General features: G+C 47.0%; 2 protein-coding genes across 2 annotated transcripts in view; one reads left to right on the top strand and one right to left on the bottom strand.

The window, feature by feature from the left end:
* Positions 1-1,553: 1,553 nt before the first annotated feature.
* Positions 1,554-2,174, bottom strand: LOC127665659 (DNA-directed RNA polymerase II subunit RPB7-like). The gene has a single exon (XM_052158150.1). The coding sequence runs from the start codon at positions 2,172-2,174 to the stop codon at positions 1,554-1,556; it is 621 nt and encodes a 206-aa protein (XP_052014110.1).
* A 6,102-nt stretch (positions 2,175-8,276) lies between these two features.
* Positions 8,277-23,379, top strand: part of Mb21d2 (Mab-21 domain containing 2) — a 98,645-nt gene continuing 83,542 nt past the window's right edge. Inside the window, exon 1 of the mRNA XM_052158016.1 lies at positions 8,277-8,529. Coding sequence (XP_052013976.1) covers positions 8,319-8,529 — 211 coding nt within the window. The 5' untranslated portion in view covers positions 8,277-8,318. The remainder of the gene's footprint in view (positions 8,530-23,379) is intronic.

Genomic DNA, 23,379 nt, shown 5'->3' on the forward strand with positions numbered 1-23,379 from the left:
GGTAAAGTATTTGTAAGCTCCATACTGTCAGAGATTACTGGTATTTTTCTCTAGGTTCAGTAGTTGCAATCAACTGAGACAGGCTAGGCTGACTTGATGACAGGCTTCAGATTGGCAGTTCAGGAGACTAGGCCTAAATTTAAATTCCACATTTCTTGGAAACAGTTTCCAAGAACTGGGCAATTCCAGGCAAGTTCAGGCCCCACCACCTGGCCTGAGGCAAGGACAATGGGTCAGCAGCAGTTTCCAGTCTTTCCCAGCAACAGTTTCCAGCCCCCCCCCCACCCCAGCAGTGGTTCTGGAATATCCCTAGAGATAGAGATAGAGGTCATCTATCCCTCTCTGAAATTCCCTTAATGTACTTTAAATCAGGCCAGTGAGCTCACTGGTGTCTCCATCTTGGTAATGGGAGACCTCAGTATGCTAGAGTTCTGCAGAATAAAACACTCTTTGCTTTTGCATATTATTTGAGTCCACGGAATCATTCTTCATCTAATCACAGACCCTTTCACAACAGAGCCTGTGAAATTTGAAGAAAAGAACACTGAACACCTTCTTATGCTTTGGATTCAGTAGTGGGGATTGGGGATAATATACACATTGTCACCATGCATATGACACGGGCATTTTTATTTACTTATTGTTTTATTAGGGAGACATGAAAGACACTAGGGAGCTGAGGTGAAGCCTGAGCAGCGAGACCGTGCTAGAGAGTGTGAGGGCTATGAAATGAGACAAGACTGAGGTGAGGGGAGTGGGGCTGGAGGGCCAGGAAGGGCCCTCAGGAAACAGGATGGCCATTCCAGTGCCATCTTGCTGAGCTGTAACTTATCTCAAAAATGGGAATAGAAACAGTAGCCCAGAGTGACCTGCTTTAGCAGGAGGTGAAGAGAAAGTGGGTGCATTTCCTCAGCAGTGTTTGGTTGAATTGCAATGTCCCCCACCATGGAAGGAATGTTAATCAACGCTATCCACATTTCCATATTTTCTCACCTACATTTCTAGAGTTTGCTTCTTTTCCTGCAGTTAGAGCTTCTCCCTCTTCCTTCTCCAACCACAGTACAGCAGGAAGAGAAATTGGAGCTATAGGTTGAGGTGAATGTTGTACAGTTGTAAAGGTTTTGTTGTTGTTGTTGTTGTTTGTTTGTTTGTTTGTTTGTTTGATTTCATGACTAGACTCCCTGGGCCCACAGGTAGATTTGACTGAGAAGCGGAGCAGAGAGTGGGCAAAGGCCCTTAGAATTATGGGAGCACAGCCAAGGGCGTGGAGGCCACTGATGTCCGCTTTGCCCAAACCAAGTATTAGGGAGGAGCACTCATATTTTCAGTGGGCATGGGTTTCCTTGACATTGCAATGGCCGACATGCTGCTCCATTTATCCCAAGCAGTGACTTGGCTGCTTGAGGAAGGTTCTCCTGTTTTTTGTTTTGTTTCATTTTATTTTATTTTTTTAACCAAGGACAGCGTGTTTATGGTCAGAACACAGAATAAAGTCTGAGAGCACAACTCAGCTGGATGAAACAGCTGGGGACAAGGAACCTTCCTTTCCTCCATCAGTGGCCAGATGGAAACTCTGATAGGAAAGTCAAGATGGTGCTGAACTCAAGTTGACAAGTCACACTTTCTAAACCAAGACCAAACCAAGCTGGAGGCTCTCTCACCCAGCTCACGAGTCCCAAGTAATCGTCCACCAGAGAACCAATAGCAAAGATGTCATTCTTGTCTACACGCATCCCTACAATCTTCAAGCGTATCTCATAGTCCTGCTGAATCACAATGCCCTCATCCATGGTCTCATAACAAGGGGGGTTTGAATTTGGATCAAACTCCATCTCTGAAAGGATGGCGTGCCGAGAGATGAAGCAAGACATGGGCCCAATTTCTGTGAAAAGTCTGACCTTGTTGACCTGAGTGACCACAGCATCCACCACTTCACCCTTAAAGGGCAGGAAAACAATAGCTTTGTATTTCACCGGATAAAGAACAAACCTTGGGCCTAGCTGGGTCGCACCAATATTGTCGATGGTGGTGACAGAAATTACGAAGCCATATTTCCCAGTGCAGATCCCCTCCACCTCGGTGAACAGCTTCTGCTTCACCGAGTTGAGTAAGTTTGGACCGAAGTAGCACAGGTGCAGGAGGATCTCATACTCCAGGAAAATGTGATAAAACATCTATCTTCTGCAGAGGCTTGGACGGCAGCGCCCAGAACTCCCCACACAGCTTACAGCCCTTTCTTGCATACTGAGTCATGGTGGCGCTTCCTCTTCCTGTGTTATCTCTCTCCTTCGGTCCCTGGCTTTCCTCAGGCACTTCCACCCAGCGGAGCAGAGTTTCCCTTTCTCTTTCACAGCGCTCACTATTTCCTCCGGGGGTCCTTTCTAGTTTCTTGGACTCTATACACAACCACCCCTGTATAAACACACACATAAAAATTAGAAGCTAGAATCCACACCTGAGAGAGGACCTACATTTCTGAGCCTGCTTGATCCTACTCAGTATTTTCCAGTTCCATCCATTTTCTGAAAATTTTTGTTTAATTTTTTTTCTTCCTTTTTAAAAAGATTTTTTTTTAATTTTTGATTTTTTTAAAAAAGAATTGTGTGTGCGTGTGCGTGTGCGTGTGTGTGTGTGTGTGTGTGCTTGTGCATATGAGGGCAGTGCTTGTGGAGGCCAAAAGAGGGCACTGGATCACTAGGAATTAGAGTGACAGGAGCTTGCGAGCTTCCTGACGTGGGTGCTAGCGCTGAAATCAGGACCTCTGAGAGTTGTACGTACTTTTAAAACACGTATCTCTGTGTGCATTGGTGTTTTATCTGCATCTACGTCTGTTTGAGGTGTCAGATCCTCTAGAACTGAAGTTACAGACAGTCATGAGCTGCTGTTTGGGTGCTGGGAATCGAACCTGGATCCTCTGAAAGAAGGGCAAGTATGCTTAACCTCTAAGCCATCTCTCCAGCCCCACGGTAGGCACCTACCAGCCCCTTCATATTTCCCTTATGGCTGAATACACTGTGTGTGTGTGCACCACATTTTTATGATCTACTCATTAGGTGATGGGCAGACAGCTCAGCTGAGTCTACCTATTGTGTCTAGAATAGCAACAAACATGAATTTAGAGGTATCTCTGTGTTAGGATACAGTGTTCTTTACATTTATATCCAGGGGTGGTATAGCTGGATCCTATAGTAATTCTATTTTTAGCCTTTTAAGAAACCTCCACACTGACTTCCATAGTGGCTACAACAATGCACATTCCCACCAACAATGAGTAAGGATTCCTCTTTCCCCACAGGACTAGCCAGCATTCTCATCATTTCTTTTCTTGATGATAACCATTGAAGGATTTTGTAAATTCTAGAGATTTATTTATAGCTGGCACAGTCTTGTAATGCCAACTACTGAGGAGGTTGAGGCAGGAGGGTCACCATTCAAGGCCTCTCTGAGGAAATACTAAAGCCTTCTGTCTCACAATAAAGCATACAAATAAGTCTGAGAATATGCCCAGCTTTCTGTAAGGCACTGAGGCACTGAGTTCAATTCCCTGTCGCATGTGTGTGTGTGTGTGTGTGTGTGTGTGTGTGTGTGTGTGAGAGAGAGAGAGAGAGAGAGAGAAAGAGAGAGGGACCAGACAAGGGGATTGTGCATTAGTTACCTTTCTGTTGCTGTTACAAAATGCGCCACTAAGGCACTTTCTAGAAGACAGACTTTCCTATGGTTCCAGGGGGTTAAAGTTAAAATCCAGAATGACAGCAACTAACAGCAACCAAGGGTGGAAGGCTCACACCTTTAACTGAAAAATTTGAAGCAGAGAGAGAGACAGAGAGAGTAGATTGGAAGCAGGACAGGGAGAGACACTCTCAGAGCTGGTACCTAGTGATACATTTCTTCCAGCAGGGCTGCACACCTGAGCTTCTGCAAACAGTGCCAGCACTTGGAACCAAGGGTTCAAATACTTCAGTCTATGGGGGTTTTTCTCATGCAAACCACCATAGGTTGATTTAGCTCTAGCCCTAACTCTACATCTATGATATGAAAGCATAAATAGATGACTCCAAATTTCAGTAATTCCTGGTTTACTAATATTTAAGTCTCATGTGTAAAATAAGTGCATTTTCCCAAGGGTATTTATTTCCCTTCCTTTCTTCCTCCCTTCCTTCTTCCCTCCCTCCTTCCCTCCCTTCCTTCCTCATGCTACTTAATCACAATTATGTCATTGGATGGAGATATCCATGCCCCCTGACAATATGGAAATGAAATTATTATTTACTAAATTTGGGATTAGCATGGAAAAATATGAACAGTGCTGTCTCTACCCATCGTGCAAGGCTCTTTTCCCATGTTCTGATTTTGTTATCTGCAATATAAAGTTGGTGGATGGACTCTTATCTTCCAAGTCCCTTCTGCCACCAAAGTGCCTGCGATCTTTGCGTCTTGTTTTTCTGTACGGATTTGCAAATCATAAGAAACCTGGGTCATTCCCATTTGCTAGTCTTTTATTGAACAACGGCCTGGCCAATGGGGGTACATCTTTGTGGCCCAGGCTGCTATTTAAAACCCTGTCTGCTCAGACAAATGTTGGTTAAAATTATATTCTGTTACTTCATCATGTGACTGTGAGGCTTGCTATTTTTAATATGTACTCGACACAATCCAGCCACTCATGACCGAGGGTTTGCTATGAGCCCACGGAGTTGTATTTCAAAACAAACAGCTCTAGAGAGGCAACTTGGAGGCTTCTTCCTCAAGGTGCTCATGACATCAGGAAAATGGACAAGCTCCTTCCCCCGTGGGGAACATGGAGTTCTTCTGTTTGCTCAGAAGCTGGAAAGGAAGTGGAGGAAGCTTACCTGAGTGTGTCCTTAGATGGTAGGCCCTCCAGTCGTCCGTGCACACTTAATTCAAATATTAAGGACTCCGATAGAAATTGTTCCTTCCCTTCACCTTTTCCAGGCTCCGTTTCTTCTCTGACTTCCTATAGCGTGCATAGGAGATGAAAAGAGATGCAAGGAACAGCATTTAATTTGACTCAAAGAGCAGTCTGTCGGTTTATAACAACTCTTTTCTTTCTTTCTTTCTTTCTTTCTTTCTTTCTTTCTTTCTTTCTTTCTTTTTTTTTTTTTTTTTGGATTTGGTTTTTTTCGAGACAGGGTTTCTCTGTGTAGCCCTGGCTGTCCTGAAACTCACTCTGTAGACCAGGCTGGCCTCGAACTCAGAAATACACCTGCCTTTGCCTCCCAGAGTGCTGGGATTACAGGCGTGTGCCACTACCACCCAGCTTTATAACAACTCTTAAGTGGTGGTGGAGAAATGCTGGGGGCTGACATTACCTGGAGTGGCTATTGTCACCTAAACAATGACCCCTGAGACTTTAAGGAATGAAGTCTGTCCATTCACATACACTAATTAAGACCACACCACGGCTTAGCATAGAGGTACATACCTGTCATCTCAGCACTCAGGAGGCAGAGGTAGGAGGGCTCTAAGTTCCAGGCCGACCTTACCTATACAGAGTTCTATGGCTACCTCACTCCATAGTGAGTTCAAGGTTAGCCAGATCAGCATAGTGACACCCTGCCCTAAAAAAAAAAATCAAGAAAAAAATAGGATATAAAGTGGGGCAGGAACTATCAAATACAGTTGCCTGCAAAAGTGATGGAGATATATCATCTACTAGGACATTCAGGACAAAACATGATCAAGAATATTTTTCGGAAATACATTCCTTAACTTTTTTTTCTCTAATTTTTTGCAATTCAGAGATGGTAATGCCACCTTGTAACCGATCTATAAGGTATTTACCATTCAGTAACATTCTCAATATAAATAGGCTCATTGGAGGAATTATTCATGGAATTCTGATCTGGCTGACAAGAAAGAAGTGTCCACAATGACGATCTTATTCATTCTAAACCACCAAGTTTGGAGCTAGTTCATATTTGAGATTTTTGCTAGAAACCTGATGATTTCCTATGATGCAACTATCTTAAGAAAAGGCAAGGAAGCCGGGTGGCAGCGGTGCACACTTTTAGTCCCAGCACTTGGGAGGCAGAGGCAGGTGGATTTCTGAGTTTGTGGCCAGCCTGGTCTACAACGTGCGTTCCAGGACAGCCAGGACTATACAGAGAAACCCTGTCAAAAAAAAAAAAAATAATGACTTACTGCTGGTTTTGGAAATTAAGAGAGAAAAATATTTTGACTATTTTATATAGACTCTGTGTCCGGTGTTTGTCTGTATGTGGTACTGGGGTCAGGCACAGAACATGGTGCATGCTGGGTAACTCAAAATGTGAGACTTGCAATAACAATGAGGAAGCAAGCTGGATTCATAGGTGTCACATGCAAGCTTCTCTAAAGAGTGCAGCAGTCTTGCTACTCAGTTGTGGGGCAAAGGTTGAGGTTGGCCGGGAGAAGCTGTCAGAGCAAGGAAGGATGGGGTTGGCTTGGCTGGGTGTACAGCTGAGAACTGAAAGAAGAGGCAGAGAAATTCCAGGGGAGGTCTCAGTGCAGATCTGTGCTTTGTAAAGATCCCGTGGGAGGGGCTGGAGCGATGGCTTAGCAATTAAGAGCACTGTTGTTCTTGTCGTGGAGGACCTGAGTTTCAGCTCCCAGCAGCCATGCAACAGCTCACGTTTGTCTGGACCTGAGTTTCAGCTCCCAGCAGCCATGCGACAGCTCACGTTTGTCTGGAACGTTAGTTTCCGGAGATATGATGCCCTCTTGTGACCTCTGCAGGTACCAGGCAGCAATGCAGTGTATGTACATGTAGGGACACACACACACACACACACACACACACACACCTCAACCCTAAAGTTTCTATCAACAGCGGAAGCTGATACAGCTACTTGCTATTAAACATGCTACTTAACGTATCATTCCTTATCCTAAATGGTCACCATCCAGTGTTATCACACCTAATTCTTAAAGCAGCCTATGACGATGTAATTATTATCTATACTAATTCACACGGATAAGTATGGCAGGAACTGGATGTTCTTACAAGTCTTACAAGTGATGAGAACTCAGGTAAGAAAATTAAAAGGTCTTGATAGGATCACAGGCTGGGAGAGGACAGTTCACCATTGTTTCTAGGGGTCACCAGGCCTCCTTAAGTGTGTGATTCACATGAACAGAACACTAAAAAACACATCTGCCAATCGGTCTACATGAACTAGACTTGGATTACAGCAGCCTTGGCTTGAAAGTCCTAGTTCTAGTGGGGTCGTGGGTGTGGGTGAGGGGCAAGTCCTCAGGCTCATCCCTGTAGCCAACAAGTCATTCTGGTCTAACAGTGAGTGCTCAAATTCTATTAGCCAAAAGGGAGACTCTCACATCTTCCTTGTACCCTGGGGCAATTCATTGTTTTCCTTCCCCGACATCCGCATTTGGATCCCTATGTCTGAGAGCAGGTTGGCTCCCGTTAAGGCACGATGTGTTAAGTTGAATGAGTTGTTATCCAAGCAAATTAATTACCAAGGGCAAAGGTAAGGATACTTGAGTGGTTAATTGGAAATGTCTCTACGCGGCAGGATTGGACCCCTTCTTGATTCGCTAATTTTATCATTCTTGGCAATCTAGGCGACAAAGGACAGAAGGTACATTTTATATTTTTCCACCATCCAGAGGTACTGAAGTTCTCGGGATGGACATTGGAAATGCGCCCACAGACACGTTTTCGCCCGGGACACCGCCCTAAGATCAGAGTAGGAAGACTCCTTTCTCCTTGGATGCGCTTGGCAAGCCCTGCCCCTAAAGAGGGGCGGGGGTGGAGGTGGAGAAAGAAAGCGTCCACACCACGCGCGTCAGCCGGAGTACGGACTGGCAAGTGATCCGGGCGCGCGAACCTCTGCCTTTTATTTATTTATTTATTTATTTTCCTTCCCACCGGGTGCGCTGTCCCTTTAAATGGGAATGCTGCTGCTGGCTCCGTAACATCGGAGCCGGCAGCTTGTTGATTTCAGCGCTGGTGAATTTCACATTGTTTCCACTTCACTTTCCTTGCCCCGGGGGAGGCTCGGGTCGGCTCCGGGACGCAGCCGCTGATCCCCGCAGGGTTCGAGGAGGGCAGGGGCCCGCAGCAGCGCAGCGGGCGGGGGCGGGAGGACCGGGGACCGGGGCCACACGCGCACCTCGCCGCAGTCGGGCTCCTCCCGCGAAGGAGCGCGGCCGCCCGGAGCGCAGCGCGGCGCGGGGCCCGCCCAGAAGCCAGCCCGCCCACGGGCCGGGCAGCCCAGCCGCGCCGGGAGGCCGGGGCGGGGTGGGGGGCGGGGGTGGGTGCCGCGGCCGCCTCGGAGCCGCCGCTCGGCGCGTTTTGCATGAAGATGGCGGCTCCCACCGCCAGCAAGGCAGCCTCCCTGGGCTGCAACAACAAGCCTGCCTTCCCGGAGCTGGATTTCAGGTCTGGAGCTCGGGTGGAGGAACTGAACAAACTCATCCAGGAATTCACTAGACACGACCAGCGGGAATACGATGACCAGAGAGCGCTGGAGATCCACACTGCCAAGGATTTCATCTTTTCCATGCTGGGTAAGGAGAACGGGGAGGATGTGTGAGTATGCGTGTGTGCGCGGGTGTGATGGAGCGGGTGGGAGCTCTGGTTCCCGCTCTGGCGTTTGCCCGGGGTGTCACCCCTGGTTCCGTGAGGTCCCCTTTCCTCTCCACCGCCGGCGCAGCCGCCCCCTCCTCTCCTGCCTGCTGCGCTCCGCGCAGGGTGCCCCTCTCCTTCCCGATCGCCCGCTCTTTTGTTGTTTCCTCGGCCGCGGGTCTGCCGGGCAGGTGAGGCGGCGGCAGGAGACGCCTCCCGGCTCGGGGAGTCCCCGAAGCTGCTCGGGCCGGTTGACACCGGCTCTCCTCCAAGCCCGGGCGGCCCCGTTGGAGGCCGACCCATGCTAGAGCGACAAGTTGCTTCTGTCGTGGTTGCGGCGCGGCGCTGTCATGCCGAGCCTCGGGTGGCCAAACTTGTTGGGTGTTCCAGAGTAACCCGCGGAAGTAGTCCGGGCGCCCGGAGTTGCCTGCAACTTTGATTTGCAAATCGACTTCCCTTTGAAGGGGTTGGAAGCATTTCCGGTGCTTCTCCTGGTTGTTGCTGAGCTGGAATTCCTAATTTCTTGCTCGAACACGACCTAGCTCAGAGCTCTGCCCCCCCCTCCCCTCGTCTTTGTGTATTGTCCTAGTGATGGCTAAGAGCTAGCTGCTCAAGTTTCCCACTCTGAGCAGCCCTGGGTTAGAAAATTTTCCTCCACCGTTTTCCCCAGTTCTTCACTTATGGGTCTGGAAAGATAAAGAAAAATACTGGGTTCCGAGGATCCAACCCCATCCCTGGCGTCCTGCGGTGGGATTATTGCTTCTGAGTTGTAGAATGAGCATCCGCTGTTTGGAGCCTCGAGTGTGTAGCGCTGTCATGCAGCAGTGGTGGCCCCGTGGTTTACATTCAGCAGGGGTGGACTGTTGGAGCCGTGCTCGCCAAAGATTTCCACAATTTTTCAGATAGTGGTCAATGTGATCGACAAAGGCCTTTTAAATACAGGACAGAGTCTTTGCATTCTCTTGGGATCTAACGAGATTGCAGCCAGCCTACTGATGCTGTTTCTCTGTTAGGGTACCATATTCCCTCCAGATTTTCTTGCTCCTATTAGCTCAAGTCGAAGTGATACAGATTGAATGGGGTCCACTGGTCCTATGAAGAATTAGACAAGTTGGATGGGCCGTGTGAAACACGGGAGTGTGTTTTCCTTCTACTGCTCACCCCACACGTGTATTCTAGGTGGTGAATGTGGTTGGAAGTTCCTTATTTGGATGTTTGACTGTTTAATTGAATTATTATTTTAATTTACTCTGTGGCGGGAGTCAGCTTTCAGTAAGGAGGGGAAAAGCCTTTACAAAGGCTCTACATCTTAGAACCAAACCGGTGATTGTCAGAGAGACGGGTGTTGGGGGTGGGGGTAGGCACGCACACAGAAAGCTCAAGGCAGTTATTTGAGGTGCTTAGCTGTGGCCTTGCTCTTTGGCATAGCTAACCATTGCCTGCCATTACGGCATAATAGCCCCCCTTGTCTGTGTCTGGAGGTAGTGGTGAGGATAGTCTTGGAGCAGACTGTGTGTGTGTGTGTGTGTGTGTGTGTGTGTGTGGTGCTGGGGAAAGTAAGTTTAAATGCCTGGCTCAGTGAGAACGTGTGCACTATCTATCTCTTCATATGATACAGTGAATCCGTCAGGTCTTAAGTCATATACAAAAGGTAAATTATTCCAGGGCACTTAATTTATGCGTGCGTTTAATGCCACCGGCAGCACTGTGCTGACAGGTAAACAAGACTTGCTTCTCTTCCTTCTCAGTCCTTTGACCTTGGAAGGGTTGCTTTCTCTCCCCTGGGACTTTGGCATTGCCACCTGCCGGAGAGAGACTTCAGGAGTATCATCTTAAGCCCTTTGCCCCTCTGGATACTACCAGGCAGATGGCGGAATGAGCTTGCCTGTGTGTGGTACTGCATTCATTTTCGAATCCTTTGGTTTCCTTTAATGAGGTGCTGGCTTTCCTAGACCAGTGAAGGTTTAGCAACAGCCAGGGTCCCCCTGTGGATTTACTTTTTCTAAAGCAGATTTTCGCTCGGCTTGAGAAAGAAAATCTCTTTTTTTGTACACTTTCTTTCACTTGCTATGGTCCAGAGTTTTTCATGAATATGCAGATAAGGGGTCTTGACGACCCCACTCCCCCATCCCAAGCTTGTTAAAGTGTCACTTGGGTGGCATCAGGCCCTCGGTTTAGGGAGTTCTTGGGGTTTTTTTTGGGGGGGTGGGGGTAGTTCTCCTGGCTTTGTTCTTTCTCTGTCTGAACTGCACCTGAGGTTTGTCAGCAGCTTAAAAAAGCGTTATCCTCTCAGTCAGGATGAAATGGCAAAGGCGGTTGTCCAATCCTCTTTAACGGAAATGTGGATAATGCATCCTTGGGGTGCAGGCAGTGGGGCCAGGGTTGATGGCCAGCCAAGTCCCTATCTGTGCTACCAGGTCGTTAGCTTGGACCGAAGTCCTTGTAGCTTCCCACCTTTTCATTTTATCTATGTTTTTTTGGGAGGGTGGGGGGTGGGGGTGGGGGGTGGGGGGTAGGGAAGTGTTCTGCAGATGAGTGAAGGAAACCGACAGTGTGCTCAGTAGTTCTTCAGCACTAGGAGACCCGATGTCCTGTGTAAGCAGGATCTGTACAGGCTGAGCCCATTGAGGGTCATGGAAGACTCTGGGTTCTATTTGTGCTGAGATTCCAGCTCCTTTGGAGGCCAAGCGTCAGCTGGACTCAAGCATCACTTCTGTTTCTCTACAACCTTGTTGTTTTAGGAGAACGATTACTGTTATTATCTAGTTAATATCTGGGAGACCCGGAGTGTGTCGAGAGGCTGGAAGGACATAATGAACGCCATTTATCAAAATTCATAGAAATCAGCAGAGTTCATTAATGTTTTAATAATATTTGATATTTGCATACCCTCTCTGCTGGATCTTTTGTTACCTTCGTTCCCTAGTGAAGTCAGATGGAAGAGTCATGGTCTTTCTGTGGAACACACGTGGAAGAGAGAGTGTGCAGGAGGTGGAGAAGGCAGGAAGCGATGTGTAGTCTCCAAGAGACAAGGGTTGGTTGCCATGGCCCGGCCATGAGAATAGCTGTCAGTTGCTGACCACTCGCTCAGGGCAGGAGCTCCGTGGGGTCTTTTTGAGCAGGGGTTTCATCCCCAACTCGCAGGCGAAGGTGCTGAAAGTTAGTGGGATGAAGAGACCCAAACGAGTGGGTGATAGATTATAGTGACTCAGACATGTTCCTCTCCTACTTGAGTGCATTAAACGTGAAAGCATGGGACTCAGGGAGGAGAGAGCTTTGTTTTGAGAAAGCACTTGTTTCGGGATTTTTGCTTCTGTTTCGAGCCGAGAGTCTTCACATAACGCAGACAGCCTCTGCGATGATTGCCGACGCACTCTGAGCTCAAGTGTTCCATGGCAAGATCACCTATTTGAATTCTTGATTGGGACAATCACAGTGACTGTCATCCACTCTGCCATTCCAGCCTCACTCTGCCCCTTGCTGGCTGTGTGGTGTTAGTTTTTTTTTTTTTCATCTTTTATACGTAGATAAGAATAATGCATCCTTTCAGCATGATATCTGGATGCTAACTGGAAAAAGAAGAATAATATGATTTTATTATTTATTTGAAGAAAGGTGCTGTATTAGAGAATGCAGTGAGTTTCATCTGAAATGACTCTCACAGCTTTTCTCCAGAAAGAAATGCGGAGTACAGTTTGCAGTAGCCTCGAGGATATTGGCTGTGGCCGAAGGGGGGCATGGTAAATTCCAACGCTCGACCTGTGTATGTTAAGCTTACAGCGTGTGCCTGCTCTGAAGGTAGCTCTATTGCCTAAATCTGTCAGCTCCTGTAGTCTGACAGATCAGTCTCAGGGATGTGTCCCATCCATGTATTCTGAGGATAAAGCAAATGCCATCCTGAAGACCGACCGCTGAGAGGTGCAGAGAGGACAGGTTCTTCTGCCTTGACAACACAGAGCTGGAGTTTTGACAGGTGGCTTGTTTGCTGATCTGTTGGACTCAGGTCTTTACAGTGCAAACGCCTTCATCCCTTCTGCTTCCATCTCTCTTTGCCTGACACTGGAAGGCCCTCCATCCTGGGGAATGGGCCACTTACTGCCCGCTTTGCCTGTATGAGGAGGGGTGATTTCCCTTTGCCAGTTGGTTGCTGTCTGTTCCTCTCTGTACCTTTTTTCCCCCTCCCACCCAGCAAGTACTGTTTGCCTCTGCAGGGATCTGGGATAAAGCAGGGAGCAAAAACTTTTGAGAAATCTACATGGGTCTGTTTTGACCCCATTCCTTCTCCGACCCCTGCCCTGGACACTCACTCTAAGAACAGGTGGCAGCCCAATAAACACCATGCGGCCCCTTCAGAGTACTTCTGAGTGGGTGCTCCTCACCCTCCAAAGTGCTACTGTGTGCTCCAGGACTCATTTCCAGGCAGTCTTCACACCTCCTGAGGAGGGAGGTCATTTGGAAGCCGTGACTTTCTGATCTGTGAATGCCAGTTCACCCGGAAGCATTAGCTGCAGATGTTGCCACATCAACCCGCTCTGCTTGGTTTAGAGTTGTATTCACTACCGTGCTAGTCCCTTACCAATTCTAAGATGGTTTCTGTTTTGCTCTGTTTATGGAAACATACACTTAGGGCAGTAGGGTCCCTCTAAACGGTGTGTGTATATGTGTGTGTGTCCGGTGCTAAGTTCAGTTGGTTCTCAGCAGTGCTCTCTTCACCCTCCCTAGGAGAGTGTTGGGAGCTGCTTTGAGCCCTGGGTCTTGTGGTTCTAGTGCCATCATTGGACACTGCACAGCTCCCGATTAGGCTAAGCCTCTTTTGCATTCTCACGGCCTATTAGAGTCCCTCTTGTCAAACTGAGAACTTGTCACTGAATGCTAAGCCTTTTCAATTCTCCTGGGGAGCTTTAGAAAAACTCTGACTTTCTGGTCCCATTTCAGATGTATTGATTCAGAATCTCCAGAGAACTCCACACTGGGCGTTCTCTGTCTGTTCTGTCTGTCTGTCTGCCTTAAAGCCTGAGGCTGTTCGTTATCTGTCTTCTAGACCTGTTCTCAAGCGCAGTGAATGTCTTCCTGGCTATCTTTGGAGACTGAGCCCAGTGAGTAGAAAACCTCAGAAATTTGCCCAAGTTTACTATCAGCAAGGAGGCAACATAGCTGAAATCTAAGGTTGGGCAAGTGCATAGCCTTTGATTTTGGGGCAAGGCATTTTTGAAAGTTGAGTCTCAGTTTCTGACTATATAAGAACACACCGGATGGGGTGTACCTACTTCCTGTGTTTGATTGCTTTAGGATCTGAAGTCTTTTGTGCAAACCAAGAGAAGGGCATTGTGGAGCTGTGTATTGTAGTCTGTGGTGTCTGGGTGACCCTGTGTCTCTGTTGGTCTTCTTTCTACCGCTTTTCTCTAACTGAAACACAAAAGAAGCAAGACCATTCTGCATGCTAATCACTAATGATATTTCCACGCACATTTTACCAGCCATCTGTGTTTGCACCACATTTACACCTGTAGGTACTTACGTTGCATACTGTTTTGTATAACAGAGATCCAACTGGATTAACGCTGTTTTTACAAGTTCATCAATATGGTGTCATATACCACACAGTGAAAGAGAGGCTCTAAGGAGGAGACTGTGGGGTGATGGCCTCCTGTCTTTTACTCTGGCTGTCTTATTCTGGGAGAAGATGCCACTGTTCAATTTGGAGCTCAGGCTGTGGTTTACTAATTGAGGGTGATGGAACCTTGGCATGCGTGACCTTGAGGGTGTTGTCGCCTTTCAGTGTCTCTCCTGTTCCACTTTGCAGGTTCTATACAATAGATCCATGTTTCTTTTTTTTTTTTTCTTCCCTTTCCTTGGGTTGCTTTTTTGATTGGCTTCCTAACCTGGCTCCATGGAAACAATGAATTGGGAGTGTGTGAACTTGAATGAGAAGAATGTCTTTATTTTTATCAACCTCTACCTGAGACATTTCCTGAGGCATTTCCTCCCTCTATAAATACAGTTGATAAACTGTAGTAGTATTAGTAAGTAATACCGACAGTTTTGTTGCTAATAGAAATCATGGGTACTTTTTTAAAAATTTATTTTTATGTGCATTGCTATTTTGCCTGAATGTATATCTTTTTGAGGGTGCTAGATGGATGCCTTGGACATTTATGAGTTGCCATGTGTGTGCTAGGAGTTGAACCCAGATGCTCTGAAAGAGCAGCCAGTGGTCTTAACCTCTGAACTCTCTTTCCAGCCCTGGCATTTTAGTTCACAATGCAGTGTCACATGCATTGCAGAAGAAACTGGGCCAGTGAGATAACTTAATGGCTAAAGGTATTTATTTGCCCATGAACCTGATGACCCTAGTTCAATCCTCGACACTCACATAGTTAAAGGCAAGAACCTGCTACACAGAGTTGTCCTCTGACTTCCCCATGGATGCTGGGACACATGCATGAGTGCACATACACACAATACACACATGCATGTATGCACATACACACATGCATGTGTGTACATACACAAATACATGCAATAAAAATATAAAAAATCATTTACTGTTGTTTCACAATAAAGGCAGATATCAGACTATTATTTATTTCACTGGGTTAACAGAGTAAATCTCAGATTTACTTAAAAATGTGTATTTTTAGTGCTGATTTTCTTTGAAAATTTGGGTCACATTGCTGTCTCCATTTAAGGGCACTGTGCTTGCTTTCGAGGCATGAGGGTGCATACCACTGATCCCAGAACTTTGGAGGTAGGAGAATCATGAGTTCAAGACCAGCCTGGGTAATATACAGTGACTCTAAACTAGCCTGGACTGAGAAGTTGGACCCTGTCTCAAAAACCTACTAAATAAATGATACATATGGTTCCTCCCAGGAGTTCATAGAATAGGCTAGACTGTGTAAAGGATCTATGCCACAAAAATAGTTAAGGATCCCAGTTAGACATGTTGCCTGTGCTTCGATAAAATCTTCAAAAAAGGAAATGGACTCTTCTGAAATTGCAGCACGATTTTCTCATCTGTCAAGCCACGTTTGACTGACTGTCTTCTCTGGAGCTGTGAGATCTTGGACTTACTTTCTTATGTGGTAGAGAAATGTAGGTGACTTCTACATAAGACATTTCTGCTTTTCTTCCTGAGGGCAGCGTAAGAAATGCCCGGTGTGTCTGTTGGGACTGCTTGCCAAGAGCAGCAGGCAGTGCCTTGTAAACTCATGGGCATGGATCCTTTGTTACAGCCCTTGGTTTGTCTTCTCTGAGCGTCTCACGATGCTCCTGGACTGGCCCCCTGCCGTTGCTTGTCTTCCCCATGTTTTATCATTTATGTTCCAAATCGTTGAATACTTCCTCTGGGACTCCTACTACAGCAATTCTTTGTTATAAATTGAGTATTTACAGTCAATAATAATTTATCTTTGCACAGTAAACAAAGTGTTTTATAGACTGCAGTCCACATTCCTGTACTGGTTAGGCCCCGCCTTTGTGAGAGATTGTATGGGCAGCTTTGACCACCATTTATGCACAAGATCACCGAGACCAGAGAGAGGTCATGGGACTTGACTCAGGGTTGCAGGTTCAGTTGTGGAACAAGTCTCAGTCCAGCTACTGCTGTCTCTTGGTGCAGGATACAGCAAAGAACTTCCAGGGCTTTTGACCCTCAGACACAGGTTTTGGGGACAATTCTCTCTGAATTGTCGTCCACCTGAGGCTTTTGAGGATTTGTTGTAGACAGGCTAGCTGAGAATATGTGTCACTTTAAACCCTGTGACCATACATCTTTCTGATTGCTTGGCCCTGCCCAGCTTTTTCATAAGGTCTGCGGCATTGTTTGCACTGAGCTTGAGTAAGTACTGTCAGCTACTTAGTGATCAGTTAAGGACAGTTCATAATTATGCCATTGCATAAGGTCCTGTCTCCCGGGAAGAGCTATCTGTTTTTCATACTCTTCAGTGCCTGTGCGTGCGTGTATGAATTCCCTTTGCACAAGATAGAGAACCAGAGACAGAACCGCTGCAGATAAACAGGTGTAAGGAACTGTTACTCAATTTGCTTGTTTTTTAAAAAAAATATTTTTATCCTCAGTACAGAAGACTTGATTACTGTCTGTGAGCTAAATGAAGCCCAGGGCGGGAGTTGGTCTAGATTGTATTTGTTTTTGTTTCTTCTAACTAGGGTTTGAATGTCTGCCACGTATACACAGCTGATGGTGCTAAGCATTCATTCATTAATTCGCAGTTGGTGTGGCAACCATGTGCTTCTGTAGCTACTACTACTATCATGCAGTTACCCGTGTAAGAACATCCAGTAGTGAATCTGAAGAGCGAGGCTACCTCCAAGGCTGTTCTGTTCTGTTCTCTGGAGGATGCATACTGTGATCACACTTGCAGATGAATAGAACTGCGATCATAAAGAAAACGAGTAGTGTGGCCGATCACAGCTGGGGTATCTGGCTGGACAGAGGTGATAGGGTACAGAAGGAGCCCGCTGCTTGAACCCCAGGCTCGGGTGTATTCCAGGTAGAAAGAACAGCAAGCAGAAAGTGGGGTACAGTTGCAAGCACTTACAGGGTGGCTTAAATTATAGTAGGTCTCACTTCAGTTTCTGTAGGTGGAGGCTTTCCAGGTGGGACCACCCTTGGTCAAAGCTTTTTGTTTTTGACATGAGAATTAGTGGAGATGAGGGGAACTTAAAAAATTAGATTTCAAGGCCTTTATGATTGCTTATTAGTATCATGCTAGAAATGGGAGCTTGCTTTGTAGCTCAGGAGAGACTTGAACTTACAGCCCAGGCTGCCTGGGAATCTGTATCATCAGCCTCCCTAGTGGTGAGCCTCGGATTGTCAGGATTCCAGACTTGTATTACCATGCCCCAGCAGGACAAGGGATGCCACAGAGGTCCTTTGGAGTCCTGCTATTCTCTGATTTCACTTCCGATAACCCTAGGGCTAGGGAAAAAAATCCCTAAATCCTGGGTTGATTTGTGAACACTGCGCTGTTCCGGGATGACAGTGAGCCTTTTGTTTTTCTTTAGACCTCCCAAGTTTACAAAATGTTTTCACATGCAGGTTATACTTCTCCTGACTTACCTTAACCCTGTGAAGCAGGAAGAAAATTCCTCCACCTTGCTGAAGATCACAGACAGTGGCTAGGGGACAGGGAGCCTCAGAATCCAGTCCTCTGAAGAACACCCCATTCATTGCCTGGCCTTATGTCCCAGGCTGTGTTGGAGTGCAGAACGGAGCAGGCTGCTGGATCCCAGTGAGGTCAGAGGTCAGAGGTCAGAGGTCAGAGGCAGCCTAAAGCCCAAAGCCTTTGGGCCCTCATGTGCCCATGCCTGCCTGGATCCTTATTCAACTTTTAAGCACTTTTCTAGGCCGCTTCAAGAACGCCCTTCTAGCAGCTGCAGCTGTTCCTAATAGCAGCTGCGTGTGCGGCTTGTGTTGTGATTAATAAAAGAAACTCAACAGTTTGTTCTCGAAACTGTGCCCTTGCTGTGCACAGCCTGCTTGCATGCTGGCTGCATCTGATTTTAAGCAACACAGTCCTATTGGCGTACGATGTGATCTTTCCTGTGAGAGGCAGGGGCCAACCAGAGTAGCGGTCCTCAACCTTCCTGAGGTGTGACCCTTTCATACCTCAGTGGTGACCCCCATCCATTAAACTGTCTCATGGCTACTTCATAACTGTAATTTTGCTACTGCTATGTACAAAGTCTGATATGTAGGATATCTGAATATTTGACCCCAGTAGGGGTTGGGACCTTCATGTTGAAAATGGCTTATCTACAGCAAAGCAGGTGCCCTGAAAGGCCCTGGACAGATCGGATGGTGAGGGAACCATCCTGTGGGTGAAAAAATGCTCACAAATGGTACCCAGCCATCACTGTCAGTCAAGGAGTGTGTGTGTGTGTGCGCGCGCTCGCGCGCGCGGCGCGCGCGCGCGCGTGTGTGTGTGTGTGTGTGTGTGTGTGTGTGTTGGGGGCAGCAGTGGCTGCTGGGTGGTTTCAGAGCGTGTATTGGTCTCCGGCCTCTAGCAGAGATCCCTGGCTTCCTCCCGGTGCCTGATGTGTAGGTATGGGATGGAGTCTTGAGTTTGCAGTTCTATCCATCTGGTTCGGCAGCTTTGGGAACATCACTTCCAGATCCTCTGCTTCCAGACCCATGGGGGATGATAGCATTGGGATGTTTGGGGTTTTTAATGAGGCCTACACAGCTTTTTAGATATTGAGACCAAAGTAAAACTTTAAAGAAATACTGTGATGGTGGAAGCTATGGGTCAGACAGCGTGTGACCTTTCAGCCGATCCTCTTTGGACTGAATATATTAGGGAACGTTTGCGCTATCTGTTTTGGAGAGCAAGAGCATCTGGTCACACTGGAGCAGAATCATGACCTTTGTGTGTGTGTGTGTGTGTGTGTGTGTGTGTGTGTGTTCATCTACCCTAGCTTGCTGTCCTGCTTTTATTTTTAAATTGAAAATCTAGTTGTGTAGCATTGGAAATAATGATAACTGCACTAAATAATGTTTACTGTGTCCTTTGCACAATTCTAAGTATTTTATATTTGGCTTCTATTGACTAAATCAATAACCATCATGCTGTGAAGAAGGTAATAGTAACCCTTATTTGCTCTAAAAACTCAGAAGCAAAAAGCAGTAATGACAGACATCATTGAGTGGGGATTTGAACCTAAGAAGTCATTTCAGGCAGAAAACAAATGCTTTGCTCTGATTTGAATAGGTTTGGTCCCCATAGACTCTTGTGGTTTGAACGCTTGGCCTGCAATGATGCTACTGTTTGCCTTCACAAGAGTTGCCTTGGTCATGGTGTCTCTTCACAGCAATGAAACCCTAAGACAACTGTGCTAGTTAGTTTTTGTCAACTCAGGCTGGATCATCTGGGAAGAAGGAACCTCAACTGAGAAAATGTCTCCATCAGACCAGCCTGTGGACTTCCTAAGCCTCAAGATTTAATAATGGAGGAGAGCCCAGCTCACTGTGGGTGGGGCCACCCTGGGCAGATCTGGTTCTGGGCTGTATGAAAATGAGGGCTGAGGGAGGCCTGAGGAGCCACCAGTAAGCAACATTCTTCCCTGCTTCCTTACTCGAGTTCCTGCCTTAACTTCTCTCAGTGATGCACTGTGACTTCTAAGCCGAAATAAATCCCTTCCTGTCCAAGTTGTGTTAGACCAGGCTATTTATCAAACTAAGGCATAAGTTGTACCTTCTTTCTTTTTACTTATTTATTTTTCTTTGCGTGTATGGGTGCTTGGCCTCCATGTATGTCTTGTGGATGATGCTTTATGCCTAGTGCTGGCGTAGAGCAGAAGAAGGCACCAGGACTGAAGTTAAAGACAGTTGTAAGCTGCTATCTTTAGATATCTTAAAGATAGCTGTAAGTTGTGAGTGCTGGGAATTGAACCCCGAGTCCTCCACAGGAGCAGCCCCAATAGACCATTTTTCTTGACCTTTCTTACAAAAGCACAAAGGATCCTTTCCCACGTAGAGTGGAATCCACTGCAAAGACTCCTGCTATTTAATATTGCGCTAGGTGGCTGGGTTCCCTCCCTCCTGCGTTTTACAGGCACAGAAGCTGAGGACCCACAAAGGAGGGACTCCATCATCTTACGCTTCACCTTCACTTTTGGGTAGAGTGGAGATTTGCAGAGTTGGGCCACAGATGATACCAAACAATGTGTTTGCACACCAGCCAGCTGCCTCTAGCGTTTGCCCCTGAGGGAAGGCTGCCTGGCTTTGAAGTTGTTTCAGGAGGCCTCTGCTTCAAGGTAGGGGACATTTCTCTGCTACAAAGCCTCCTTGTGCTTTGAAGTTCTCTTAATAGCTGTTAGAGGAAGGATGCTCAGAAGAGAGCCATGGATAGAGTGTATTTTGGTCTGTCCTGTTTGCTTTGGTCTTTTGGATTGTTCCCCGTCTCTTCTCCTCTCTGGCTTCTTTCCTCTGAATCCTATCCTTTTACACCTGAACTGTTTTCATACCTCAGATGGATATTTTGATCCCCAAACACTCCAAATCTGGGATAAGGAAGGCGGCTGGCTGGTCTTCCCTGTGGTTCTCCATAAGCTGGCCTACATCTTGGGGAGGAGGAGAGGATACACTACCCTCTCCTTGGGTTGGTGGTGTGGGAGCTGAGTCCTGAGGATTTAGCACCGTTACAGAGTTCTGCAGCAGTGCATCTGTGGTGGTGCTGAGACCAGTGTGTGTACCCCATCACTATACTGACGATCATGCCTCACTCCAGTGGTGGATAGTGACTTCCTCAGGGCCAGATGACAGCTACAGTGTGGATGCTCCCAGGGAACACTTGCCCCAGGAGCTCAGGTGCTTTGGAATCAGTGATCTACTTGATTCTGGTTGTTTACCATCCTCCCTTTGCAGCTGAATCGGCAGTACCTTAAAGTCACGTGATCAAGCCCACACTCAGTCAGACAGTGCAACTTCTTTCTTCCTCCCATTTCCAGGAAGTTGTTCCAGGCTCTGTGAGGTAGAAGACCACAACCCTGGACAGTGACACACGTTCCAGAGCAGGTGGAAGTGAGGAGTAGCGGGCCAAGTGGAGAGCAGGGCCGTCTTGCTGTTCTAGAAGCCGGGGGCGTCACCGTCATGTCGCTGTTTTCCTGGCAGTCCCCAGGACTAGCATTTCTTCCAAACTGTGGTTTTGTGTGTTGAATAGCCTTTTGTGTGAGACCTCATCCTGTCCCCAGGTTCCCTCTTTCTGAAGGTAAGAAGGTAGGTTCCAGCCCAATTGATGGATTTAAGCCCTGCTGAAGTCAACTGGGCTCCTGGCACTGAGTAAATCAGGGTATTTTTGTGAGGGTCCTTTCCCCACACCAGTAGGTTTCACTCCAGATTTAGAAAATTTAATGAGGGTATAGTTAAAGTAGTTGGTCCTGGAGTGGGGAGCAATGATTTTCCCAATGAAAGGTTCATGGCAGAGTACTGTTTAAAAGTACACTGTAATTTTGCAATTAAAATTTATTAGCTGAATTGGGTTTTATGTGAATGAAAGGATCTGCCTCCTTACTCTCCCTGGCCCCCGACCTGAGAGACAGGGTTTCTCTGTATAGCTATGGCTGTCCTAGAACTTCTTCTGTAGACCAGGCTGACCTCAAACTCAGAGATTCACCAACCAGCCTCTGCCTCCTGAGTGCTGGGATTAAATGTGTGCACCAGTAACTCCCAGCTGTTGTGACCACTTTTGAAGACTGACGAGTGCTTTTTCAAAGTTTAGAGCCTGCCCGTTTCCCTGTGTTGTATGGGTCTGCCTTTGTACATGGTCTTGTCCTAAGGCACTGAACATACTGCCATTGGGTTGGTTTATAATGGCTGGTATTAATTGTCAGCCTGACAGAATCCGGAATGACGTGGGAGATGGGCCACTCTGGGCATGACCGTGAGAGATTATCTCAGCTACATTAACTCAGATGTGGGAGAACCCACCCACTGTGGGTGGTACCATTTCCTGGTCCTATTCCAGGAAGTATCAAGTGTGGAAAGGGAGCCAAGCATTGGCATGCAGTTGTTGCTTTGCCTTTTTACTGAGGTTGCAATATGACCCCCAAACTCAGGCTTCTGTGATTTCTCCACCATGATGGCTAACTGAACTGTCTGTCAGCTAGAACAAGCTTTTTCTCCCGTAGGTTCCTGAAGAACACAGCCACAGCCACAGGAAAAGAAACCAAGACACAGTTCTTAGGATGAGGTTGCTTTTTGCGGTCTTGGCATTGATGATGTCAGAGGGTAGGGCTTAGAATCTGCAGAGAAACCTGGTTCTGACCTACCCTACCCTACCCTAACCAACCCCACTGAGAACTGAAGATCTTCCTGAACAAAGTAAATGCTCACGGAAAAACTTTGTTAAACTTCCGTAGTCATTTGGTTTCCGTGTGATTTTGTTTGGGATGGATCTGGGTAGCCTAGGCTAGCTCGAATTGCTGAACCTTCTCCTCCTTCATTCCTACTAGTTCTGGCGTTACAGATGTGTGCCACATGTGTAGCTGGTATGGGTGAGACAGACACTGTATGAGGTACTGAGTTTCATTGTTGTACATTAAGGTAGAAACGCAGTATTGATCTTGCTGGTACAACTAGGGCTGCCTCCTTCAGCTCCCTTGCTCCTGCCCTCTATCCTCACATGCCCCTCCCCCTGCCCTCTGGCCTCACATGCCCCTCCCCCTGCCCTCTGACCTCCGCTCCCCCCCCACATCTAGTTTCACATACCCATGTACCTTATACTCCAGCTTCATGTATCCGTACACTCAGGCTTCAGGAAATGAGCTTTTCTTGAGAGGCAGCAGATGATTAATTTCACAGGGCCCAGTTGGCCTAGTCAGTTATGAATTTCTAATTGTTTGTGACCAACGTCTGATGTTTCCCATTACCTTAACATCTCAAAGATGGCCTCCACAGATATGCTTTTGTTTCTCTTTTGTATGTCTGGAGCACGTTCAGTGAAGATTTGAGAGGGCCTCAACAAATCTTGCTAATATTACTGACTTTGCTTTTGTTCTGAATTTGGGCCGTTGGATGCTTGCCATTGATGACCACCTATGGCCCTGTACCGGTCCCCACAGTGGCCTAAGACACAGTAATGTGAGAATATTTACCAAATATGAAAGACTTGTGCTCAGATGATTCCCTGTTGACAGAGAATCTTGGTGACTAAGGAATTGTGCTGTTGCTAAGTTTTGCTAATGGGAACAAGGCTGGCTTGCCTGATTTGGTTTTTAGCTGTAGTTTAGGCAAAATCTGTAGTTCCTGTGTTAAGTTCCGTTGTCTGAGG

This window comes from Apodemus sylvaticus, chromosome 15 (genome assembly GCF_947179515.1).
Source record: "Apodemus sylvaticus chromosome 15, mApoSyl1.1, whole genome shotgun sequence".
Taxonomy (NCBI): Eukaryota; Metazoa; Chordata; class Mammalia; order Rodentia; family Muridae; genus Apodemus; species Apodemus sylvaticus.